This window comes from Clarias gariepinus, chromosome 7 (assembly GCF_024256425.1).
Source record: "Clarias gariepinus isolate MV-2021 ecotype Netherlands chromosome 7, CGAR_prim_01v2, whole genome shotgun sequence".
In the NCBI taxonomy this organism is placed as follows: domain Eukaryota; kingdom Metazoa; phylum Chordata; class Actinopteri; order Siluriformes; family Clariidae; genus Clarias; species Clarias gariepinus.
The window spans coordinates 6,113,870-6,134,582 of NC_071106.1; the positions used below are offsets into that span (position 1 = coordinate 6,113,870).

The following is a 20,713-nucleotide window of genomic DNA, read 5'->3' on the forward strand; positions in this document are numbered from 1 at the left end:
TGTCACACAAAATGTTTCTGATCATCAAACACATTTAACTATTAGTCAAAGATAACACAAGTAAACACAAAATGCAGTTTTTAAATGATGGTTTTTATTATTTAGGGAGAAAAAAAATCCAAACCTACATGGCCCCGTGTGAAAAAGTGATTGCCCCCCTTGTTAAAAAAAATTTAACTGTGGTTTATCACACCTGAGTTCAATTTCTGTAGTCACCCCCAGGCCTGATTACTGCCACACCTGTTTCAATCAAGAAATCACTTAAATAGGAGCTACCTGACACAGAGAAGTAGACCAAAAGCACCTCAAAAGCTAGACATCATGCCAAGATCCAAAGAAATTCAGGAACAAATGAGAACAAAAGTAATTGAGATCTATCAGTCTGGTAAAGGTTATAAAGCCATTTCTAAAGCTTTGGGACTCCAGCGAACCACAGTGAGAGCCATTATCCACAAATGGCAAAAACATAGAACAGTGGTGAACCCTCCCAGGAGTGGCCGGCCGACCAAAATTACCCTAAGAGTGCAGAGACAACTCATTCGAGAAGCCACAAAAGACCCCAGGACAACATCTAAAGAACTGCAGGCCTCACTTGCCTCAATTAAGGTCAGTGTTCACGACCTTAATTAAGATCCAACATAAGAAAGAGACTGGGCAAAAACGGCCTGCATGGCAGATTTCCAAGGCGCAAACCACTTTTAAGCAAAAAGAACATTAAGGCTCGTCTCAATTTTGCTAAAAACATCTCAATGATTGCCAAGACTTTTGGGAAAATACCTTGTCGACCGACGAGACAAAAGTTGAACTTTTTGGAAGGTGCGTGTCCCGTTACATCTGGCGTAAAAGTAACACAGAATTTCAGCATCACAGAAAGAACATCATACCAACAGTAAAATATGGTGGTGGTAGTGTGATGGTCTGGGGTTGTTTTGCTGCTTCAGGACCTAAAAGGCTTGCTGTGATAGATGGAACCATGAATTCGACTGTCTACCAAAAAATCCTGAAGGAGAATGTCCGGCCATCTGTTCGTCAACTCAAGCTGAAGCGATCTTGGGTGCTGCAGCAGGACAATGACCCAAAACACACCAGCAAATCCACCTCTGAATGGCTGAAGAAAAACAAAATGAAGACTTTGGAGTGGCCTAGTCAAAGTCCTGACCTGAATCCTATTGAGATGTTGTGGCATGACCTTAAAAAGGCGGTTCATGCTAGAAAACCCTCAAATAAAGCTGAATTACAACAATTCTGCAAAGATGAGTGGGCCAAAATTCCTCCAGAGCGCTGTAAAAGACTTGTTGCAAGTTATCGCAAACGCTTGATTGCAGTTATTGCTGCTAAGGGTGGCCCAACCAGTTATTAGGTTCAGGGGGCAATCACTTTTTCACACAGGGCCATGTAGGTTTGGATTTTTTTTCTCCCTAAATAATAAAAACCATCATTTAAAAACTGCATTTTGTGTTCAATTATGTTATCTTTGACTAATAGTTAAATTTGTTTGATGATCAGAAACATTTTGTGTGACAACCATGCAAAAGAATAAGAAATCAGGAAGGGGGCTAATAGTTTTTCACACCACTGTACCTCCACTCAGTGGTAAAAGCCAGAAAATGCACAAACCAAAATGCTGCCGCCCAAACCAACGTTTTGATTAGGTAACCACTTTAGCTAGAATAAAATGGTATAAAGTGTGATTTAGGGGTAGAGCAATATTTTTTTTTAATTGTCATGTTGCAGAATTTGTCAAAGATCTAATATTGTATTTTGCTAGCTTTCTAGAAAATATGTAAAAAGACCAGGATAGAAAAACAGTCTCATATCTTTCACGGGTACAAGGATTTTTGTTGATAACGGAACTTTGATGGAGCACTTAAAATGTAAAGAAAGAAGTGTGTGATTTGAGATGTCCTACTAATTAAGAAATAACATGGCCTAAAATGGGGCCCTTTATGGCTTAATCTAGGGATAAATGCAAATGAAATTAAAATGAAGATTTGGGGGAGAACAAATACAAAATCTATTTGAAAACAAGAATCAGTTATGATGGGATGCTTATTGCACTAAACACTTATAAGGTGTAAATGGTACTGCAAAGTAAAGCAAATTGTAGCATTTTATTAATAATAGTAATTGAAATTATACATTCTTATGGTAGGTCATTTGAAAGTTTATGTAATTTCTTAAATTCTTATCCAGATAGGCGAATTCATTTCCCAGGTGCTTTAGCCATTATTTGTTTTTTAGTATTCTTGTCTGGTTTCAGTATAATCATGTAGCACTTTGGAAGAAATATGCAAAAAAGTAAACCAAAGCTTGATGCTAAAATGGCAAATATCTCTACTGCTACAGTGAATTTTCCAGGAGAGCTGACATATGCAGGAATAAAGGTGATCCAAACTGCACAGAATATGAGCATGCTGAATGTGATGAATTTGGCTTCATTGAAATTGTCAGGCAGTTTCCGGGCCAGAAAAGCCAAAATAAAACACAGAACAGCCAAGAGTCCTATATAACCCAGTACAGCCCAGAATCCTACAGCAGAGCCTACATTACATTCTAATATGATCTTTTCTTTGTAGTACCTCATGTTATTATATGGAAAAGGAGGAGATATTATTAACCACAGGACACAAATAATGACCTGTACAAGAGTAAAAGCAAGTACACTGAGTCTTTGCTGTAAAGGCCCAAACCATTTCATGACGTTTCTGCCTGGAAGTGTAGCCTTAAATGCCATTAACACCACTACAGTTTTCCCCAAAACACAGGAGATACAGAGGACAAAGGTGATCCCAAATGCTGTGTGACGTAGCATACAGGACCATTCAGACGGCTGACCAATAAATGTAAGTGAACAGAGGAAGCACATGGACAGAGAAAAGAGTAGCAAAAAGCTCAGCTCAGAATTATTTGCTCTAACAATTGGTGTCTCCTTGTGTTTAAAGAAAATTACAGCAATACAAATTGTGAAGGATAATCCTAACAAAGAAAATGAGACAAAAATTATCCCCATTACTTCCTCAAACGAAAGGAATTCGACCAGCTTTAAGACACAGGAATCTTTTTTTCCATTAGACCACATCTCCGAAGGGCACTTGATACAAGTTATAGAGTCTAAAAAAAAAAAAAAAATTGAACATCACTTTAGGTAATTACAGCTTTTGTGTGTTTGTTAATGTAAAAAAAATTTCAAACTGTGTCCTATTTTTTTTTTTATTACTTATACCTGTTATATCACTGAATTCTCCCTCTGCACATGGTATGCAGTCAAAACAGCAGATTGGTTTTCCTTTTTGAACAGCCTTCCTATAGCCCGGGGGACAACTTGGACTACAAACTGAGACCGGCACCTGAAAATCATTTATGTTGTTTATATTTTAATTAATAAAATCTTACAATCTTCATTGTCTAAATTAACTGTTAACATACTTGTTTACCTGTGGTTTATTGTGGGCCCAGACTATACTGATGTTGTTGAATGACAGCTGAAGGTGTCCTTGCAGAGAAGCATCATAGAAGCCCACTTTGACAAATACTATTTTACCATCATTATCTTGTTGCCAATTTAACACATCATACCTAGCTGCTGGGTCTCCATTCTTATCAAAAAATACATTCTCGTCTGTTGTAGTGGTGAAACGGAGTTTTTTCAAATTATTGACTACCTGAATAAAGCATTGCAAACTCTTCAGTTATAAATATAAACGTAGTTTTCGCCAGGCTATTTTGTTATAGTTACCTGCCATGGTTTCTGATTATCTGCAAGGTTTGTACACACATTAGCAGCTGGTTGTCCACTGTCCTTCTTGGAACATCCATAACTGTTGTGCAGGGCATAAGCGACAGCATACACAGCTTTATAAACATTATTTGCAATCCGTTGGTCTGAAACATCTGTATAAATGTTTTGAACTTGACTCAGACTTTCGTTCCCCTTGCACGACTCTTTCATCTCAACAGTATTTTGAATTGAAAATTTACATTGAAATATTGTCTCCCACAACTCTTTGTAAATAGCTATATCAAAAGCTGGATTTAGCTTAGAAAGAAATTCTTCTAGACCATAAATTTTAGCTGTTGGGATAGCAAAACCCAAAGATCCTTTTAAAATATGTTGCCATTCAGCATTGGCAGTATTCAAATCAGAAATCCAGGACTCATTTCCAATCCACTGAAAGCCAGTCATGTTCTGTAAGGCCATTTCCTTTAGAAGAAACCCAATGTCAGTATCTGTAACAAATCCTATAATCACTTTGGAGGTTGAAGCCTTGATATGCTCAATTATTTTCAGAATTTTTTCTCTGGGGTCTGTCTTAAAAAATGCCATAGAATACTCAATGCAGATTCCTTCTTCTTTGGCTGCACTAATAAATTCACTAAGGCCATTGTTCCCATAGTCATCATCACTGCATAGGGCCCCAACCCAGGTCCATCCAAAATATTTGACCAGCTTTGCTAAAGCTCGGCTCTGAAAATAATCACTAGGAATAGTTCTAAAGAAGGATGGGTGTTTTTTTCTGTCACTCAGGCATGCGCATGTTGAAAAGTGACTGACCTGTAATAAATGTATATAAATATAAAATTATAAATAATTACCTAATGCATGTTGCCATTTCATTTACTATGAATCATGTTAAATTACATACATAACATTTTCTGCAAATGTATTAATGTCAGTTCAATAACCATTACTAACATTACTAACATACTACCATTAACATAACATTTACCACAGGTATGTGCAATGGTCCCACTGTTGTAGATATAGCAATAGTAGGGGTAGATGATGTTTGTCCTATAATTGCTTGTACAGTTTCAGGTTTTAAGCAGGATGCTAAAGTTATATTTTCTCCATGGCCATTGACTAAGGACAAGGAGGCTCTTGTAGTCTTTTCAACTGATCCACATGTATCATATATTTTATAACCCAAATTAATGCCTGGAAGTATATCAGTCCTGTTGTTAATTTCCTCAATTGCAAATACCATTGTTTGTGCATTTTGAAATTCTCGGAGGTTGAAACTTAAAAATAAAATTCATAACATAAATCAGAATTAGTTTAGCAAAAATTATGGTGCAATTTATGTAGGAATAAATTTTCATATAATTTGACTTACATAGAACTTTCTAATGCCACTCACCTTATGCATTCTCCTTGTGTGGGTCTTGAAATGAATGTTTGCGCCTGCTGGTCCCATTTTCTGTGAATAGAAAAGATTCCTCCAATCAGTACATCCCCACTTTTGCTGAGTTGAGGAGGATTGTACAACCCTTGTATGCTGCAGGGAGGATCAGCTGCTCTCACCTGCGTGAATAGAAGCCATGTATGCAACAAACTCATTCTCATCTTTTCAAAACCACTTACACCTACAAGGTTTTTATAATCAATGTAAGCTCCCATGATAATTGTGTTTCAAGGAGTGTTTTATAGTGAGGTGGACTACCTCACTAATTTTCATTGTGTTCAATACCTGCTAAAACATCACTGTCATACAGTGGTGTGAAAAACTATTTGCCCCCTTCCTGATTTCTTATTCTTTTGCATGTTTGTCACACAAAATGTTTCTGATCATCAAACACATTTAACTATTAGTCAAAGATAACACAAGTAAACACAAAATGCAGTTTTTAAATGATGTTTTTTATTATTTAGGGAGAAAAAAAATCCAAACCTACATGGCGCTGTGTGAAAAAGTAATTGCCCCCTGAACCTAATAACTGGTTGGGCCACCCTTAGCAGCAATAACTGCAATCAAGCGTTTGCGATAACTTGCAACGAGTATTTTACAGTGCTCTGGAGGAATTTTGGCCCACTCATCTTTGCAGAATTGTTGTAATTCAGCTTTATTTAAGGGTTTTCTAGCATGAACCGCCTTTTTAAGGTCATGCCACAACATCTCAATAGGATTCAGGTCAGGACTTTGACTAGGCCACTCCAAAGTCTTCATTTTGTTTTTCTTCAGCCATTCAGAGGTGGATTTGCTGGTGTGTTTTGGGTCATTGTCCTGCTGCAGCACCCAAGATCGCTTCAGCTTAAGTTGACGAACAGATGTCGGGACATTCTCCTTCAGGATTTTTTGGTGGAAAGTAGAATTCATGGTTTCATCTATCACAGCAAGCCTTCCAGGTCCTGAAGCAGCAAAACAACCTCAAACCATCACACTACCACCACCATATTTTACTGTTGGTATGATGTTCTTTTTCTGAAATGCTGTGTTACTTTTACGCCAGATGTAACGGGACCCGCACCTTCCAAAAAGTTCAACTTTTATCTCGTCGGTCCACAAGGTATTTTCCCAAAAGTCTTGGCAATCATTGAGATGTTTTAGGGTAATTTTGGTCGGCCGGCCACTCCTGGGAAGGTTCACCACTGTTCTATGTTTTTGCCATTTGTGGATAATGGCTCTCACTGTGGTTCGCTGGAGTTCCAAAGCTTTAGAAATGGCTTTATAACCTTTACCAGACTGATAGATCTCAATTACTTTTGTTCTCATTTGTTCCTGAATTTCTTTGGATCTTGGCATGATGTCTAGCTTTTGAGGTGCTTTTGGTCCACTTCTCTGTGTCAGGTAGCTCCTATTTAAGTGATTTCTTGATTGAAACAGATGTGACAAACCACAGTTAAGTTATTTTTTAACAAGGGGGGCAATCACTTTTTCACACAGGGCCATGTAGGTTTGGACTTTTTTTCTCCCTAAATAATAAAAACCATCATTTAAAAACTGCATATTGTGTTTACTTGTGTTATCTTTGACTAATAGTTAAATGTGTTTGATGATCAGAAACATTTTGTGTGACACACATGCAAAAGAATAAGAAATCAGGAAGGGGGCAAATAGTTTTTCACACCACTGTATTCCTGTAGTGTCCATATTAAGATTGCTGTTAAATTAATGAAGTAAAAGATGACTGGCAAATTCTACAAAACCTGCAGCCAATAAATAAAAATAAAGAAGTTAATATATAGTAAACAATCATAACATTAAAACCAGTGAAGTTGTAATGATCAGCTAAATTTGGCTTAACTGAAGCTACAAAAATTGAGAGATCTTTTATCTTTGTGTCAATGTTGTGTAAAAACCGGGTGACCAAAAAGGACAAACATATAAACAATTAAATTAATCAAACGTGTATTATACAAAAAAGAAATAAATTAAACAAAAAAGATGCACCACAACCAAACAAAGAAGCAACTAATATTAACAAAATAATTACAATAATCTGTGTGTGTGTGTTTGAGTGTAAGTGAGTGGATAGATGTCCAGAGTCCAGGATATTGTGTGTGTATGAGGAGATATGGTCTTACTGGAGTTAAGGGATCTGGGAGGCCGATGACAGTCCGGTGAAAAGTCCAATCAGGTATAATCCGTAAAACTGAAAAATTTTCAAAAGAACTGTTTTCATGGCAGTCTGTCCTAGCTCTCGTCAACCATAAACAACGCCAGCGCTGGTCCACCATTACTACTCAAACAACCGGATGGGTCCCTTTTTTGAAAAGGCACAGCTGTTTGCAGTTAATCAGTTTAATTATTTATGCCTATACATATATATATAAAAAAAGGACCCTTATGTGGCCACGCTACATAGATCCGCCACCTCAAGCTTCCGTCGTCGGAGGAGAGCGTCCGTTATATTGCTTAAAATTTACCAGATTAAAAACATCAGCTCTCTGTGGGTTGCCCCAAGATTTATTGGTCCTGTTTAATTTTTAATCTCTGCTGGATTAAAAATAAAACAGCTGCACCCACACTCCTCTGTGGAGTGTGGTAAAAACAGATGGTATCTGCTAAGCTAGCACCCAAGTGGGAAGGTCCAGCAGAGATAAATAACAAAACGCCCACAGACGGCGGAAGTTGGAGGGGTGGTTGGCTGGGGCTATGTAGCGCGGCCCCATAAGGATTCTTTTTTTATATATGTATAGGCATAAATGATTAAGCTAAATTAACTGCAAACAGATGTGCCTTTTTAGAGGCACAGAGCCCTAAGAACACCATCCTCACTGTCAAACATGCTGGTAGAAACCTAATGTTTTGGGGATGTTTTTCACCTGCTGGACCAGAGGTCCCAATTACAGTAAATCAAAATTCTTAACAACAACAACAACAACAGGCAGTCTGCAGCGAAACTTGGCCTTGGGCACCAGTAGACATTTCAACATGACACTGTCCAAAACACACAGCAAATGTGGGAAAGAAATTTTTAACACACAAAAACATTAAAAACATTTAAACCCATTTGAGAATCTGTGGGGGAAGCTAAAGATCAGGGTAATCAAGAAAACCCTCCAACCTGAAAGAGTTGGAGCTCATTGCTAAAGATGAATGGGCAAAAATATTAGTGCAAAAAGATATGCAAAAAACTGGTCATCAATTATAGAAAGCGCTTGAGTGTTATAATAGCCAATAAAAGCTTTTTTATTGATTATTGAGAAGGGTATGAAGAATTCTGGACATGCCATGTTTTGTTTAAATGTAAATAAAATATAAGAAATATTTTTTTCCACAATGATGTCTCTTGCCCATAATCGTATTATCCTCTGGGAGGTGCCTATGTCGATTCTAATCTAGTCTGTAAGTGGGTGTGAATAATTTCTGGCTTGCCTGTACATAAAACTAGCATACACAAACTTTATCAGTCAGCATTTAGGTCTTACCACAGCACAGAGACAGCACTTGTTAACGTAATAAATTACCTTCCTTTGGCCTCTGATTAGGGTTGCGGCACTATGCTTGTGGTACTCGACCTCAGTGCAGCTATTGACACCATTAATCATAGTATTCTTCTTCACTAATTGGAAAATAGTGGGAATTAAGGGAATTCCCCTTTTCAGGGTCATATCCAATTTAACTGATCATTATCAGATAGTAGATTTCAAAGATGACTATTCCACATTATTGACCATATTGCATGACCATATTCCGCATTATCTCAAGTGGAGTTTGGTGTTCCACAGGGTTCAGTTTTAGGCCCAGTGTTTTTTTTTCTTTACATGCTTCTTTTGGGCAAAATAATGTGTAAGCACGGTATTAGTTTTCATTGTTATGCTGATGACACAGTTATATGCCTCAGAAAAAAAACTGATGAGAAAAAAACAGTTCAATAAATTTCAGCAATGTGTGAATGACATTAACTGGATGGTAATTAACTTCTTTCTGCTTATTCCTGACAAGACAGAAGTTCTAAATTGAAGTCTTTTATTTAAAGCACATGTAGATAATGTTACCAGGATAGCAGTCTTTTACCTTAGAAATATTGGCAAGATAAGAAATATATTGTCACTAAACGATGCAGAAAAACTAGTTCATGCTGTTATCACCTCTAGGTTGGACTATTGTAACATCTTACTATCTGGTTGTTCAACTAGTTGCATAAACAAGCTTCAGTTAGTCCAAAATGCAGCAGCAAGAGTCTTCACTAGAACCAAAGGAGATGAGTACATCACTCCTATATTATCCTTACTGCATTGTGTTCCTGTAAAATTACGCATCGGTTTTAAAATACTACTTTTCTGAGTATCGGAGTGAACTGCTCGTGTCTTACGATCCACCACATCTACTTCTAAGGACGCAAGCTTCTTGTCAGTACCGCATATTGTGAAACGTCTCTGTAACCCTATTCCCTGAAAAGGCGGGAACGAGATGCTGCAAGAAAACGCTATGGGAACATCTTTTCGTCTTGCTGGTTGTAAAGCATGTGTGTATCAAACACGCCAAATTTTGGCTTATATAACCTTGGTCAGGTGACGTCATCTGATGAGACGCACCTGCAGGTTATAAAAAGGAGTAAACCGGAAACATTCCTCAGATCGATTTTGTCTGAAGGGACATTCGGTCATGCAGGCAGTGCGGCATTGGAGCGCAGCATGGGGGAAAAAAAAAAAAATTCACACTCGATTAAATTCCAGGACCCTCCTTTCATGTCTTTTTCTAGATCTAGAGCTTAATCACCCTGTGTATGCTTACATTTTCAAAATCACACCTGTAAAATCCAGTATAAAGCCATTTTGCTCTTACTTACATGAAATCGCTGACAGCTGCGCGCCGGTCATGCTGTTTCCTGCCTTTTTCAACCTACGATTCTTATTTCTCTTAACAGATGGCGCAAGGGATAAGGGATTGCGCATATTATCTATGCGTCATTCGGTGCATATAAATATATATATATATATATATATATATATATATTTCCTTGAAATATCGACAATTCGCCATTCATTCTGCCGTTCTGCAATATTTTATAAGGAGATTTAGGGAATTTAGCTTTACTTAATTTTATAACGTTTTGAAAAAATTCATTAGTTTGTTCATTTTGTTTTAAAATTTCTGTTGCAATTATCTCCCAAAAATTTAATGATCCCTCTTGAGGATATAAAGCTTTATTAATGTGTTTGAATAAATCAGATCTACCACAGCAGATAATAAACTATGCTATGTCATAACCGAAGCAAACACCACGATTATGCCTCGTTTCATTCGACGGGAACGTGGTGTATTATAAACCTGCGGAATGTTTCACTGTTTATGCTTACATAAGAATTATGTAATGAAAGCGAGAGAAATGTGAAAGTGATGTGTGGCAACTTAATGAAAACTAAGCCAAAGATTTCGGTAACTACACTGAGTGTAACATCTGCATAGTGACACTGAACAGCTGAACAACTTCACTTTTCCGTTTACCTCTGAAAAAAAGCTGTATTTTGTTTGTTTATATTTAGAATTTTTATAAAAGTACAAGAAGTGTGCACACACACACACACACCTCCCCTGAGCCCTCGGTAAACATCCAATCACTGTCGGTATGCAAATGAGTCAAGACATAGCCTAATGTAATGTAGTGTCGTGTCAGATTTCTTTGAAGCAGTTGCAGCGTTTTTTTTTCAGTTACAACAAGCACAGTGATGAGTCTACGTTGTTTTACTGTTTATGACATACTGACACTAAACAGCTGAACAAGTATATTTAGTTTGTTTATATTTAGAATGTTTATAGCAGTACAAGAAGATAACAGTTTGGTCGGTGTAGTTAGCACCCTTGTAGAGAATAAATAAATGAATAACGCCTTCATATCCCCTCTCAAGAGTGCCATAGTCTATTGTTAGTTTTAATGATTTGGCTGAAACTAATTATCACTACATAAGTACCCGAACACCATTAAATCTACACCACTAATTCTATACATCCAACAGAAAATGTAGATGCAGATTCCAAATGTATAAAGATGCATGCTCTCTCTCTCATATACAGTGGTTACCTAATCAGAATGTAAGTTCTACCGTCACGGCGCTCGGCGGTACCATTTGGCTTTGTGCGTTTGCTGGCTTTTACCGCTAAGTGGCGCTATATAACTACAGACTGACGCCTCATGCCTTAGTTCATTCTCTGCTGGATTAATTCAATTTAATTCAATTTTATTTGTATAGCGCTTTTAGCAATTTTTCATTGCTGCAAAGCAGCTTTACACAGACAAAAGAATTATTTAAGTTTGTATGAAATGTGAATTTGTATGAATCAAAATGGTCAGTTTGTCCCTGGTGAGCAAGCCGAGGGCGACAGTGGCAAGGAAAAACTCCCTGAGATGGTAATAGGAAGAAACCTTGAGAGGAACCAGACTCAACAGGGAACCCATCCTCATTTGGGTGAAACAGAAAGCAGTAAATGATCTGCATTTATACAGTGTGTAGGGTGGGAGGCAGTTCAGCTATAATAGCTAATGTTAATTGATGTTAATATGGAGTCCAGGTGGTTATTGAAGACCCAGGTAGACTCGTAAGAAGTTTCAGTCATGAACTATCGAACTGTCAAGTCCCCAGAGAAACAGTTGCCAACACCAGTCAAGGCCAGAACCATTTTCTAGGTAGAGAGAATCATCCCCAGACACCAGACGCATCCCAGAGAGACACACGGGGCATCCATGTGACGAGATCTTCAGCCAGAAGCGGGGCACCAGGATGGGTCAGACAGGTCCGGAGGGCAGAGGGAGTCTGGATCACACAATGTATAATGTGAATGTATATTAACTGTAGAGTGCAAGCAGAGACTAACTATGACAGCATAACTAAAAGGGAGAGCCAGAAGGAAACACAAACATGAGGGCTTCCTGACATGTAAAGCAAACAATCACCTCACCGTCAGCAAACCTGAGTGATCAATGAGAGTGAGGAAGACAGCATCCAAACATACCAGTTCACCATAATACTCTACGTCCATGAGTCCCCCAGATCTGCTCCTTTACCTATGGCAAATCTATTTATAAAAATGCTTGGCTAAATAAATAGGTTTTTAGCCTGGACTTAAACACTGAGACTGTGTCTGAGTCCCGAACACTATTTGGAAGACTATTCCATAACTTTGGGGCTTTGTAAGAAAAAGCTCTGCCCCCAGCTGTATTTTTCGTAATATGCGGTACTGACAAGCAGCCTGCATCCTTTGATCGAAGTAGGCGTGGCGGATCGTAAGACACTAGCAGTTCGCTCAGGTACTGCGGCGCGAGACCATTTAATGCTTTATATGTCAAGAGTAGTATTTTAAAATCAATGCGAAATTTCACAGGGAGCCAATGGAGTGAAGATAAGATAGGGGTGATGTGCTCATATCTTCTGGTTCTCGTGAAGACTCTCGCTGCTGCATTCTGGACTAGCTGAAGCTTATTTATGCATCTAGCTGAACAACCAGACAGTAAGGCATTACAATAGTCCAACCTAGAGGTGATAAAAGCATGAACTAGTTTTTCTGCGTCGTTTAGCGACAATAAATTTCTTATTCTGGCAATATTTCTGAGGTGAAAGAATGCTATCCTGGTAGTTTTATCTACATGTGCTTCAAATGAAAGGCTGGAATCAATAATCACACCAAGGTCTTTCACTGTTGCATTTGATGGAACAGAAAGGCCATCTAAAGTTACGGTGTGATCTAAAATTTTACTCCTAGCTGTATGCGGTCCTATGACTAGAACTTCTGTCTTATCCGGATTTAGCAGAAGGAAGTTAATTAGCATCCAATTTCTTATGTCCTGCACACATTGCTCAATTTTAGTAAGCTGTTTTTTCTCATCAGGTTTTGCTGAGACATATAACTGTGTATCGTCAGCATAACAATGAAACCTAATACCATGCTTACGGATTATGTTGCCCAGAGGAAGCATGTAAAGGGAAAAAAGCAGTGGACCTAAAACTGAACCCTGCGGAACGCCAAACTCCACTAGAGAACATGCAGAATAATCACCATTTAAGTCTACATACTGATAACGATGGGTCAGATAGGATCTGAGCCAGGAGAGGGCTGTACCCTTAATTCCCACTACATTTTCTAATCTGTGAAGAAGAATAGCGTGATCAACGGTGTCAAAAGCTGCACTGAGGTCAAGTAGTACAAGCATAGTTACACAACCCTGATCAGAGGCCAATAGAATGTCATTTACTACTTTAACGAGCGCTGTCTCTGTACTGTGATGAGGCCTAAATCCTGACTGATACAGCTCATGTATGCCATTTCTATGTATATATGTGCATAGCTGCTCCGCTACTATCTTTTCCAGAATCTTAGAGATAAAGGGGAGGTTTGATATTGGTCTGTAACTGGACAGCTGACAGGGGTCGAGGTCAGGTTTCTTAATTATTGGTTTGATAACTGCTAATTTAAAAGATTTTGGAACATATCCAATGCTGAGTGAAGAATTAATTATTCTCAACAGGGGTTCTACTATTGCTGGTACTATCTGTTTAAGAAAATGTGTCGGTACAGGATCTAATATACAGGTTGATGAATTTGAAGAAGAGATGAGTGAAATTAGTTCATTCTCTTCAAGGGGAGCAAAGTATTCTAGGCTCTGATCTGACACGGCTAGATTAACATCTGCATCAATTACATTGTTCGGTTTCAAAACCTCAATTTTATGCCTAATATTTACAATTTTATTATTAAAAAAGTTCATGAAGTCCTCACTATTGCATGATGTTGTTGTGGAGATTTCTGCAGTGGTCTGGTTAATTTGGCTACAGCATTAAATAAGAATCTAGGATTATTTCTGTTATTTTCTATAAGAGTGGAGAGATATGTTGATCTAGCTACACTAAGAGCTTTTCTATAGTTCAGGATGCTCTCCTTCCATGCTATTTGAAATACTAGTAATTTAGTTTGACGCCATTTACGTTCTAATTTCCGAGCGGTCTGTTTTAAAGTGCGCGTGTGATCGTTATACCAGGGAGCAAGTTTCTTATCTCTAATAATTTTTCTTTTGACTGGAGCTACATTATCTAAGGTATAGCGAAATGTCGACTCTAAATATTCAGTCGCCTGATCGAGTTCTGTGGGGTCAGACGGCGATCTAATCGAAGTTGGGAACTCTGGGAGATTACTGATAAAACTCTGTTTGGTAGTTGATGTAAATGTGCGTTTCATACGGTAGCGCGGCGCTGTGTGTACATTATTATTGTGACACACTTGAATTGAGAGAAGATAGTGATCTGAGATAACTTCAGATAGTGGTACAGTGAATAAATTTCTTATACTTAATCCAAATAATATTATTAAATCTAAAGTGTGACCTGCTTTATGAGTGGGTCCTACTACACACTGATTTACTCCTACCGAGTCCAGTATAGACATAAATGCAGTTCTCAGAGGGTCTTCTGGGTTTTCAAAATGAATATTAAAATCTCCAGCAATTAGCACTTTGTCTACAGAAACGACTAGATTTGAAAGGAAATCTGCAAATTCACTAAGAAATTCCGAGTACGGCCCTGGAGGTCTGTAAATGACAATTAGCGGGATCGACTGAGCTGACTTAATATAGTCAAATACACTTATGTTACTATAAAGAATTTCAAATGAATTAAATTTGTGTCCGTGTTTTTGTACAATAGTCAGATTATCATTGTGAATAACTGCGACGCCTCCTCCTCTACCAGTTAACCGAGGCTGGTGTATGTAGCTGTATCCAGGAGGACTAGCTTCATTTAGAGCTACATACTCGTCCTGTTTAATCCAGGTTTCTGTTAAACAGAGTATATCAAACTCCTGATCTGTGATAATTTCATTAACTATAACTGCTTTAGATGCGAGAGATCTAATATTTAACAGTCCTAGCTTCAGATCAGAGGTGCCGGCTGCGCATTCAGTCTGATCCAAGTTTGTAGTCTTTATACATTTACATTTACATTTAAGCATTTGGCAGACGCTCTTATCCAGAGCGACTTACATTTTTATCTCATTACACATCTGAGCAATTGAGGATTAAGGGCCATGCTCAAGGGCCCAACAGTGGCAACTTGGTGGTTGTGGGGTTTGAACCTGGGATCTTCCGAACCGTAATCCAATGCCTTAACCACTGAGCTACCCCTGGCCCCTTAATTTATGTTAATTAAATTACTAAAACAGACTTTCTGAGTCTTTCTAAATTTGATTTTAGCTTGGGGAACAGACACAGTCTCAATAGAGTGAACCCTGAGTGACGACTCTGTGCAGCTAGCAGACGGTTGGGTTAGCCTGTCTGTCTGCTCCCTGGCCTGGGCTCTGGATTGTCACCGATTAACTAGGCCTCTTCTGAGACTATGAGCTATACTACAAGAAATGAGAGCAGCACCTTCCCGAGTGGGATGGACACCGTCCCGCCCTAACAGGCCAGCTTTGCCCTCAAAGGTCTTCCAATTGTCTATAAAGCCCACGTTGTTTTCGGAGCACCACCTGGACATCCAGCGGTTCAGCGACCATAACCTGCTGTAAGTTATGTCACCACGTCTCATTGGGATTGGGATTTATCTTTGTCGTCACTAAACTCTTCTGTTCTCTAAAAGCAGAGCTCCGCTGTGGAGGATTGGGTCAGACAGGTGATGGCTGGCCTTTTAGAGCTCCTAGAGATGCCTGGAATGATGTCACAATGCAACAGATTTAGAATGATGTTTGGTCAGGTCTATATTCTGAACGTAGAATTGCAAAACGTCTGATACTTTGGGGGAAACGAAGACTAAAACTGTTCCATCTTTAATAGTTTTTAAAATTGATATTTCAATATAAAAGAACCAGATAGAGACTGATAAGCAGCTGGTGTTATCCGGGTATTTTAATGAACTTTAAGCAAAAATAAAACATGCATTCACATTATTTTAAAAAAACATTTATTTGAACCAACTACTTTAATGGGCAAAAAAATTGTGAGGCAACTTTGTTTTAAATAGTCAAAGAGTTGGGCTAATAGTTATTAATATTATTATTAAGTTATAATTATTAATATTATTAGTGGTCAGAGAAACAAATGAAAACAACAGTTAAACACTTGATTATATGTATCTGTACTAGTTTGTGTTTGTAATTGTGACTCATAATAATTTTTTTCTCAGTATAAATACATTTTTGGGTTTTAAGAACTCCATCAAAAGAGCAAAGACGAACTTAGAAGGAGTGGACCTGCAGTCAACAGTGTTTTTGACATTAGGACATTCAATTTCAAGTCCAAACTGAGGATTGTCAGTGGGATCGAAAACTACGCCATCAGGGGATGCACCAAACCAGGGAGCATTACGATGGATGATTAAACCACAGGGTAAGTAGTTAAAATGTTTTAAATTGCTGTATTCCGCTGTTACCTCTGTCTCCATTTCAGCACCTCTTCTCATCTCTGCTGTCGGTCGGGTTCCTCTGATGATTCTGTCATGAGGCTAAGTGAGGCCAGGCAGGCTGATTGGACCCACGAGCAGACACCACTATGGAATGACACTCTTAAAAATGGCCTCGTCAATTTTCTGAGCCATATCTAATGGTGTGTTTAGACTTTGAAGGTGTAAGAGCTCCTCCTCAGTGCAAAGAAACATGCATTTAGAAGGAGCAAGATAATATCCTTCAAGAGGCAAAGGTAGAGTTGATGGGGCATTGTGTAGTGTGATGTACCATGATGTTAAAACAGGCTGCTGGTAAGACAATATGCTTCCTTCCTTTACCAACCCAAATGCACTTTCAACAAGTGGCTTGTCAGGTGACATGTTCATGGTGGTAACAAATAGCTTGTCCACAGGCCTGAATTCTGCGTATGCCTCCTTAACTCTAAACATGCAGGAATCTGGTAAAGGGCCCACCATCCCTCTGTAGAGTCCACTTCTGTAGAAAAATGTTTAGCTTAATTATTGTTGCTAACATTACATTTGTTATTGCTATAATTACTATTTCTATAGTTTTTTTTACAATTTTAATGTATTATTTTAAATGCTTAAACACTGCAACAGCATGAAGCCTTGCAATGAAATGCAGCAAAGTATCTTTGTTCCCAGCATCCTTGTAAAAAATAAAATAAAAAAGTGGTTGCTGAACTTACCTCACTCCACCTTGTGCAGAACGATTTGCTACAGGTTTTGTGATGACCATGGCATTGATGGGCCTGGTTTCATGCCCTGACAGAAAAGTGTAAATAATCTTAGAGAGAACAACAAAGCTGAAACTATACGCTTAAAATGCACTTTTAAAAGAATTTAATTTCTACATAAAATTATCCTGCATAATGTAAAGAACATTCTGTGAAAATTTAACCTTGATATCTTAAATATGAACTGAATAAGATTATGTCAAATATTAAAATCATGGTGAAATAAATGGTTGAAATTGAACTTTGATGCTCCTGATGTCAAAATTACACAGAGATTTTAGTCTAAATTTCACAAACAATGTCGCATATTGTGACTATATTGTCTTATAAATAAGGCTAAATTTCTGTGGTTTATGCCAAGATTGTTCTCTTTCAGTGCAGCTAAGCACATGGGGTACAACAGACATAAATTAAGCTGGAAATAATGGGCAGTTTGAAACAGCAGGGCAACCATGTGATTGCACAAAGCAGTGCCTGCCACACAAGAACACATTCTGTGTGTGAGCACCACAGGTGAAACATCCCTGAGTCCAACCTAAAAAAAATAGTCCAAGTTAGTAGCATGTTAATTTTAGTAGAACAATAACCAAGGTGGCTTTGTAGGAGCAGAATACACTGTGGCTACTCTGGGTTTATGTAATACTTCATACTGGAACCACACAGGTATCTTAAGAAATACGGATTTCAAATTCAGACTGACAACATTCTAATTCTTCTGCAAAACCCCCTTGTTATTTGTAATACTTCAAGAAAATGAACACACATGAACTCATCGGAACACACATGAACACATGTGAACACATGAACAATTCGGAACACACATGATGGCATTTGAACACACTTGAACTGGTTTTGGTGAACGGTGAACCCTATGTCTCTAGCATACTATTAAATTGTGTGGTGCCTCATTCTTCCTCATTAACCTGTAACATAAGGCTCTAACGCAGACTTCCCCTGACAGCCTGTCTTTATTTGATACTGAGAGCAATAACACAAGCACATATAATGAAAACAATTAAGGCATTCCTGTATGGTTACAGTAAGCTAACAGTTAGCACTAAAAGCTGATTAACATCAAATGTTGCTTACCTTCGTAACCGTGTATATATGAGGCTGCATATGATTTAAAGCCTTTCTCTAGCTTGATGGATGGAGCTTTGGTTGTTTTGCAAATACGATGTACGTCAGTAACTTTAATCCGTGGAAGACAGCAGGTGTAGAACGTAGCCATTGCTAAACAGGAACTGACTGAGCCCTATTGAAAAAAACGCGGAAGTAGGTGTGCAAGTAGTGAACTGCACTGTGTGTTTTTTTTTTTTTTTTTTTTTTTTCGGGGGGAGGGGTTCTTTAGACTTGTCTGGCGCAAATATGTTTGGGTTAAAGCCAACGGAGAAATGCAGGAGCGCACACAGGCACCTCTCCATCCACAAATGTTTTAACTGTTGTCTTGTAAATCGTTAATTAAACCTATGAACACAGCAGTTCAGCTGTCCTAAACACAAGCACAGTGTCTGTTTTTGTCCTTAATACATTTTTGTCCTGACATCAATACGTTAATAATTTACACAATGATAACATTGTTTATTTTGCTGAATAAGGTAATAAGCTAAATTTTAAATGAAACAAACTAGGAAGTAAGTGTTTCATACATTAAAGTACTCTGTATAACATTTACATTTAGGCATTTGGCAGACGCTCTTATCCAGAGCGACTTACAAAAAGTGCTTTAATGTTTACATAATTGGATACATACTTACACTGGGTTAACTAGGTTAATAACTAAGTGCCATTAGTCCAACACAACTAAGAAGAGGTTTTTTTTTTTTTTTTTTTGGGGGGGGGGGGGGGGGGTGAGGTTAGTCCAATTACTGGAGAAACAGATGAGTCTTGAGTCGTCGTTTAAAGATAGTCAAAGTCTCTGATGTACGGACATCTAGAGGAAGTTCATTCCACCACCTAGGTGCCAGAACAGAAAAGAGCCTGGATGAATGCCGCCCTCAATCCCTGAGAGATGGTGGGATGAGGCGAGCAGTGCTGGAGGATCGGAGGGAACGTGGTGCAGTGTGTGGTGTAATTAGCGCAGAGAGGTAAGTGGGTGCTGGGCCATTTTTAGCTTTGTAGGCAAGCATCAGTGTTTTGAATTTGATGCGGGCAGCTACAGGAAGCCAGTGCAGGGAGCGGAGGAGTGGGGTGGTGTGGGAGAACTTGGGGAGGTTAAAAACAAGACATGCTGCTGCATTCAGGATCAGCTGCAGAGGACGAATAGTGGACAGAGGCAGGCCTGCCAGAAGTGAGTTGCAGGAGTCCAGTCTCGAAATAACACGGGACTAAACAAGAACCTGAGTAGCCTGTGAAGAAAGAAATGGGCGAATTCTTCTGATATTGTAAAGAAGAAATCGATAAGAGCGAGTAAGGTTAGCGATGTGTGGGGAAAATGACAAATGATTGTCCACGGTTACCCCAAGATTGCGGGCGGTGGCTGAAGGAGTTATTTGGTTGTTGTCCATGGATATCACAAGGTCTTGACCTGGAGATAAATCACAAGGGATAAACAACAGTTCGGTTTTACTGAGATTGAGCTTAAGCTGATGAGCAGCCATCCAGAATGAGATGTCTGCCAGACATGCTGAGATCCGGGTGGAAACCTGAGTGTCAGAGGGATGAAAGGAGAGAACAAGTTGGGTGTCGTCTGCATAACAGTGGTATGAGAATCCATGCGATGATATGACCTTACCAAGAGAGGGAGAACAGAAGAGGACCAAGTACTGAGCCCTGCGGGACACCAGTAGAGAGTCTACGTGGGGCACATGTAGATCCCCTCCATGTTACCTCATATGACCTATCTTTTAGGTAAGAAGCAAACCATTGCCACGCTGTTCCACAAATTCCAAGGCTTGTAAGAATAGATAATAGAATCTTGTGGTTCACCGTGTCAAATGCAGCTGACAGGTCCAGGAGGATGAGGACAGATGACAGTTTAGCAGATCTAGCAGCATGGAGCTTCTCAGTGACTGACAGAAGGGCAGTCTCTGTGGAATGTGCCACTTTGAATCCAGATTGGTTTGGGTCATTAAGGTTGTTCTGTGAGAGATAAAGAGACATTTGATTATAAACGGCTCTTTCAAGAATTTTGGAAATAAAAGAGAGCAGTGATACCGGGCAATAGTTGTTAACTTCTGATGGGTCCAGGCAGGGTTTCTTGAGGATGGGAATAACCCTCGCCTTCTTAAAAGCAGCAGGAACATGACCAGATGATATGTATTGGTTGATGATGGCTGTGGTGAAGGGAAGGAGGTCCCGTGAGATGGCCTGGAGCATTGTGGAAGGGATTGGGTCTAATGAACAGGTGGTGGGGTTAGATGACGAG

The 20,713-nt window shown here is 38.8% G+C and overlaps 1 protein-coding gene across 1 annotated transcript; it reads right to left on the reverse strand.

The window, feature by feature from the left end:
• Positions 1-2,203: 2,203 nt before the first annotated feature.
• On the reverse strand, positions 2,204-3,817 carry LOC128528152 (vomeronasal type-2 receptor 26-like). The gene is made up of 4 exons (XM_053500906.1): positions 3,737-3,817; positions 3,435-3,493; positions 3,224-3,347; positions 2,204-3,111 (listed from the first exon to the last, which is right to left on the reverse strand). Exons 1-4 carry the CDS (start codon positions 3,741-3,743, stop codon positions 2,204-2,206), a joined length of 1,098 nt encoding a protein of 365 aa, XP_053356881.1. The 5' UTR covers positions 3,744-3,817.
• Positions 3,818-20,713: the final 16,896 nt, after the last annotated feature.

What these genes read in the sequence shown, in the direction of transcription:
- LOC128528152 (XM_053500906.1), bottom strand. An exon ending in GGGCCCACAATAAACCACAG is followed by an intron (nt 3,348 to 3,434) that starts GTAAACAAGTAT and finishes AATGATTTTCAG; the next exon opens with GTGCCGGTCTCAGTTTGTAG. An exon ending in AGAATTCAGTGATATAACAG is followed by an intron (nt 3,112 to 3,223) that starts GTATAAGTAATA and finishes TTTTTTTTTTAG; the next exon opens with ACTCTATAACTTGTATCAAG.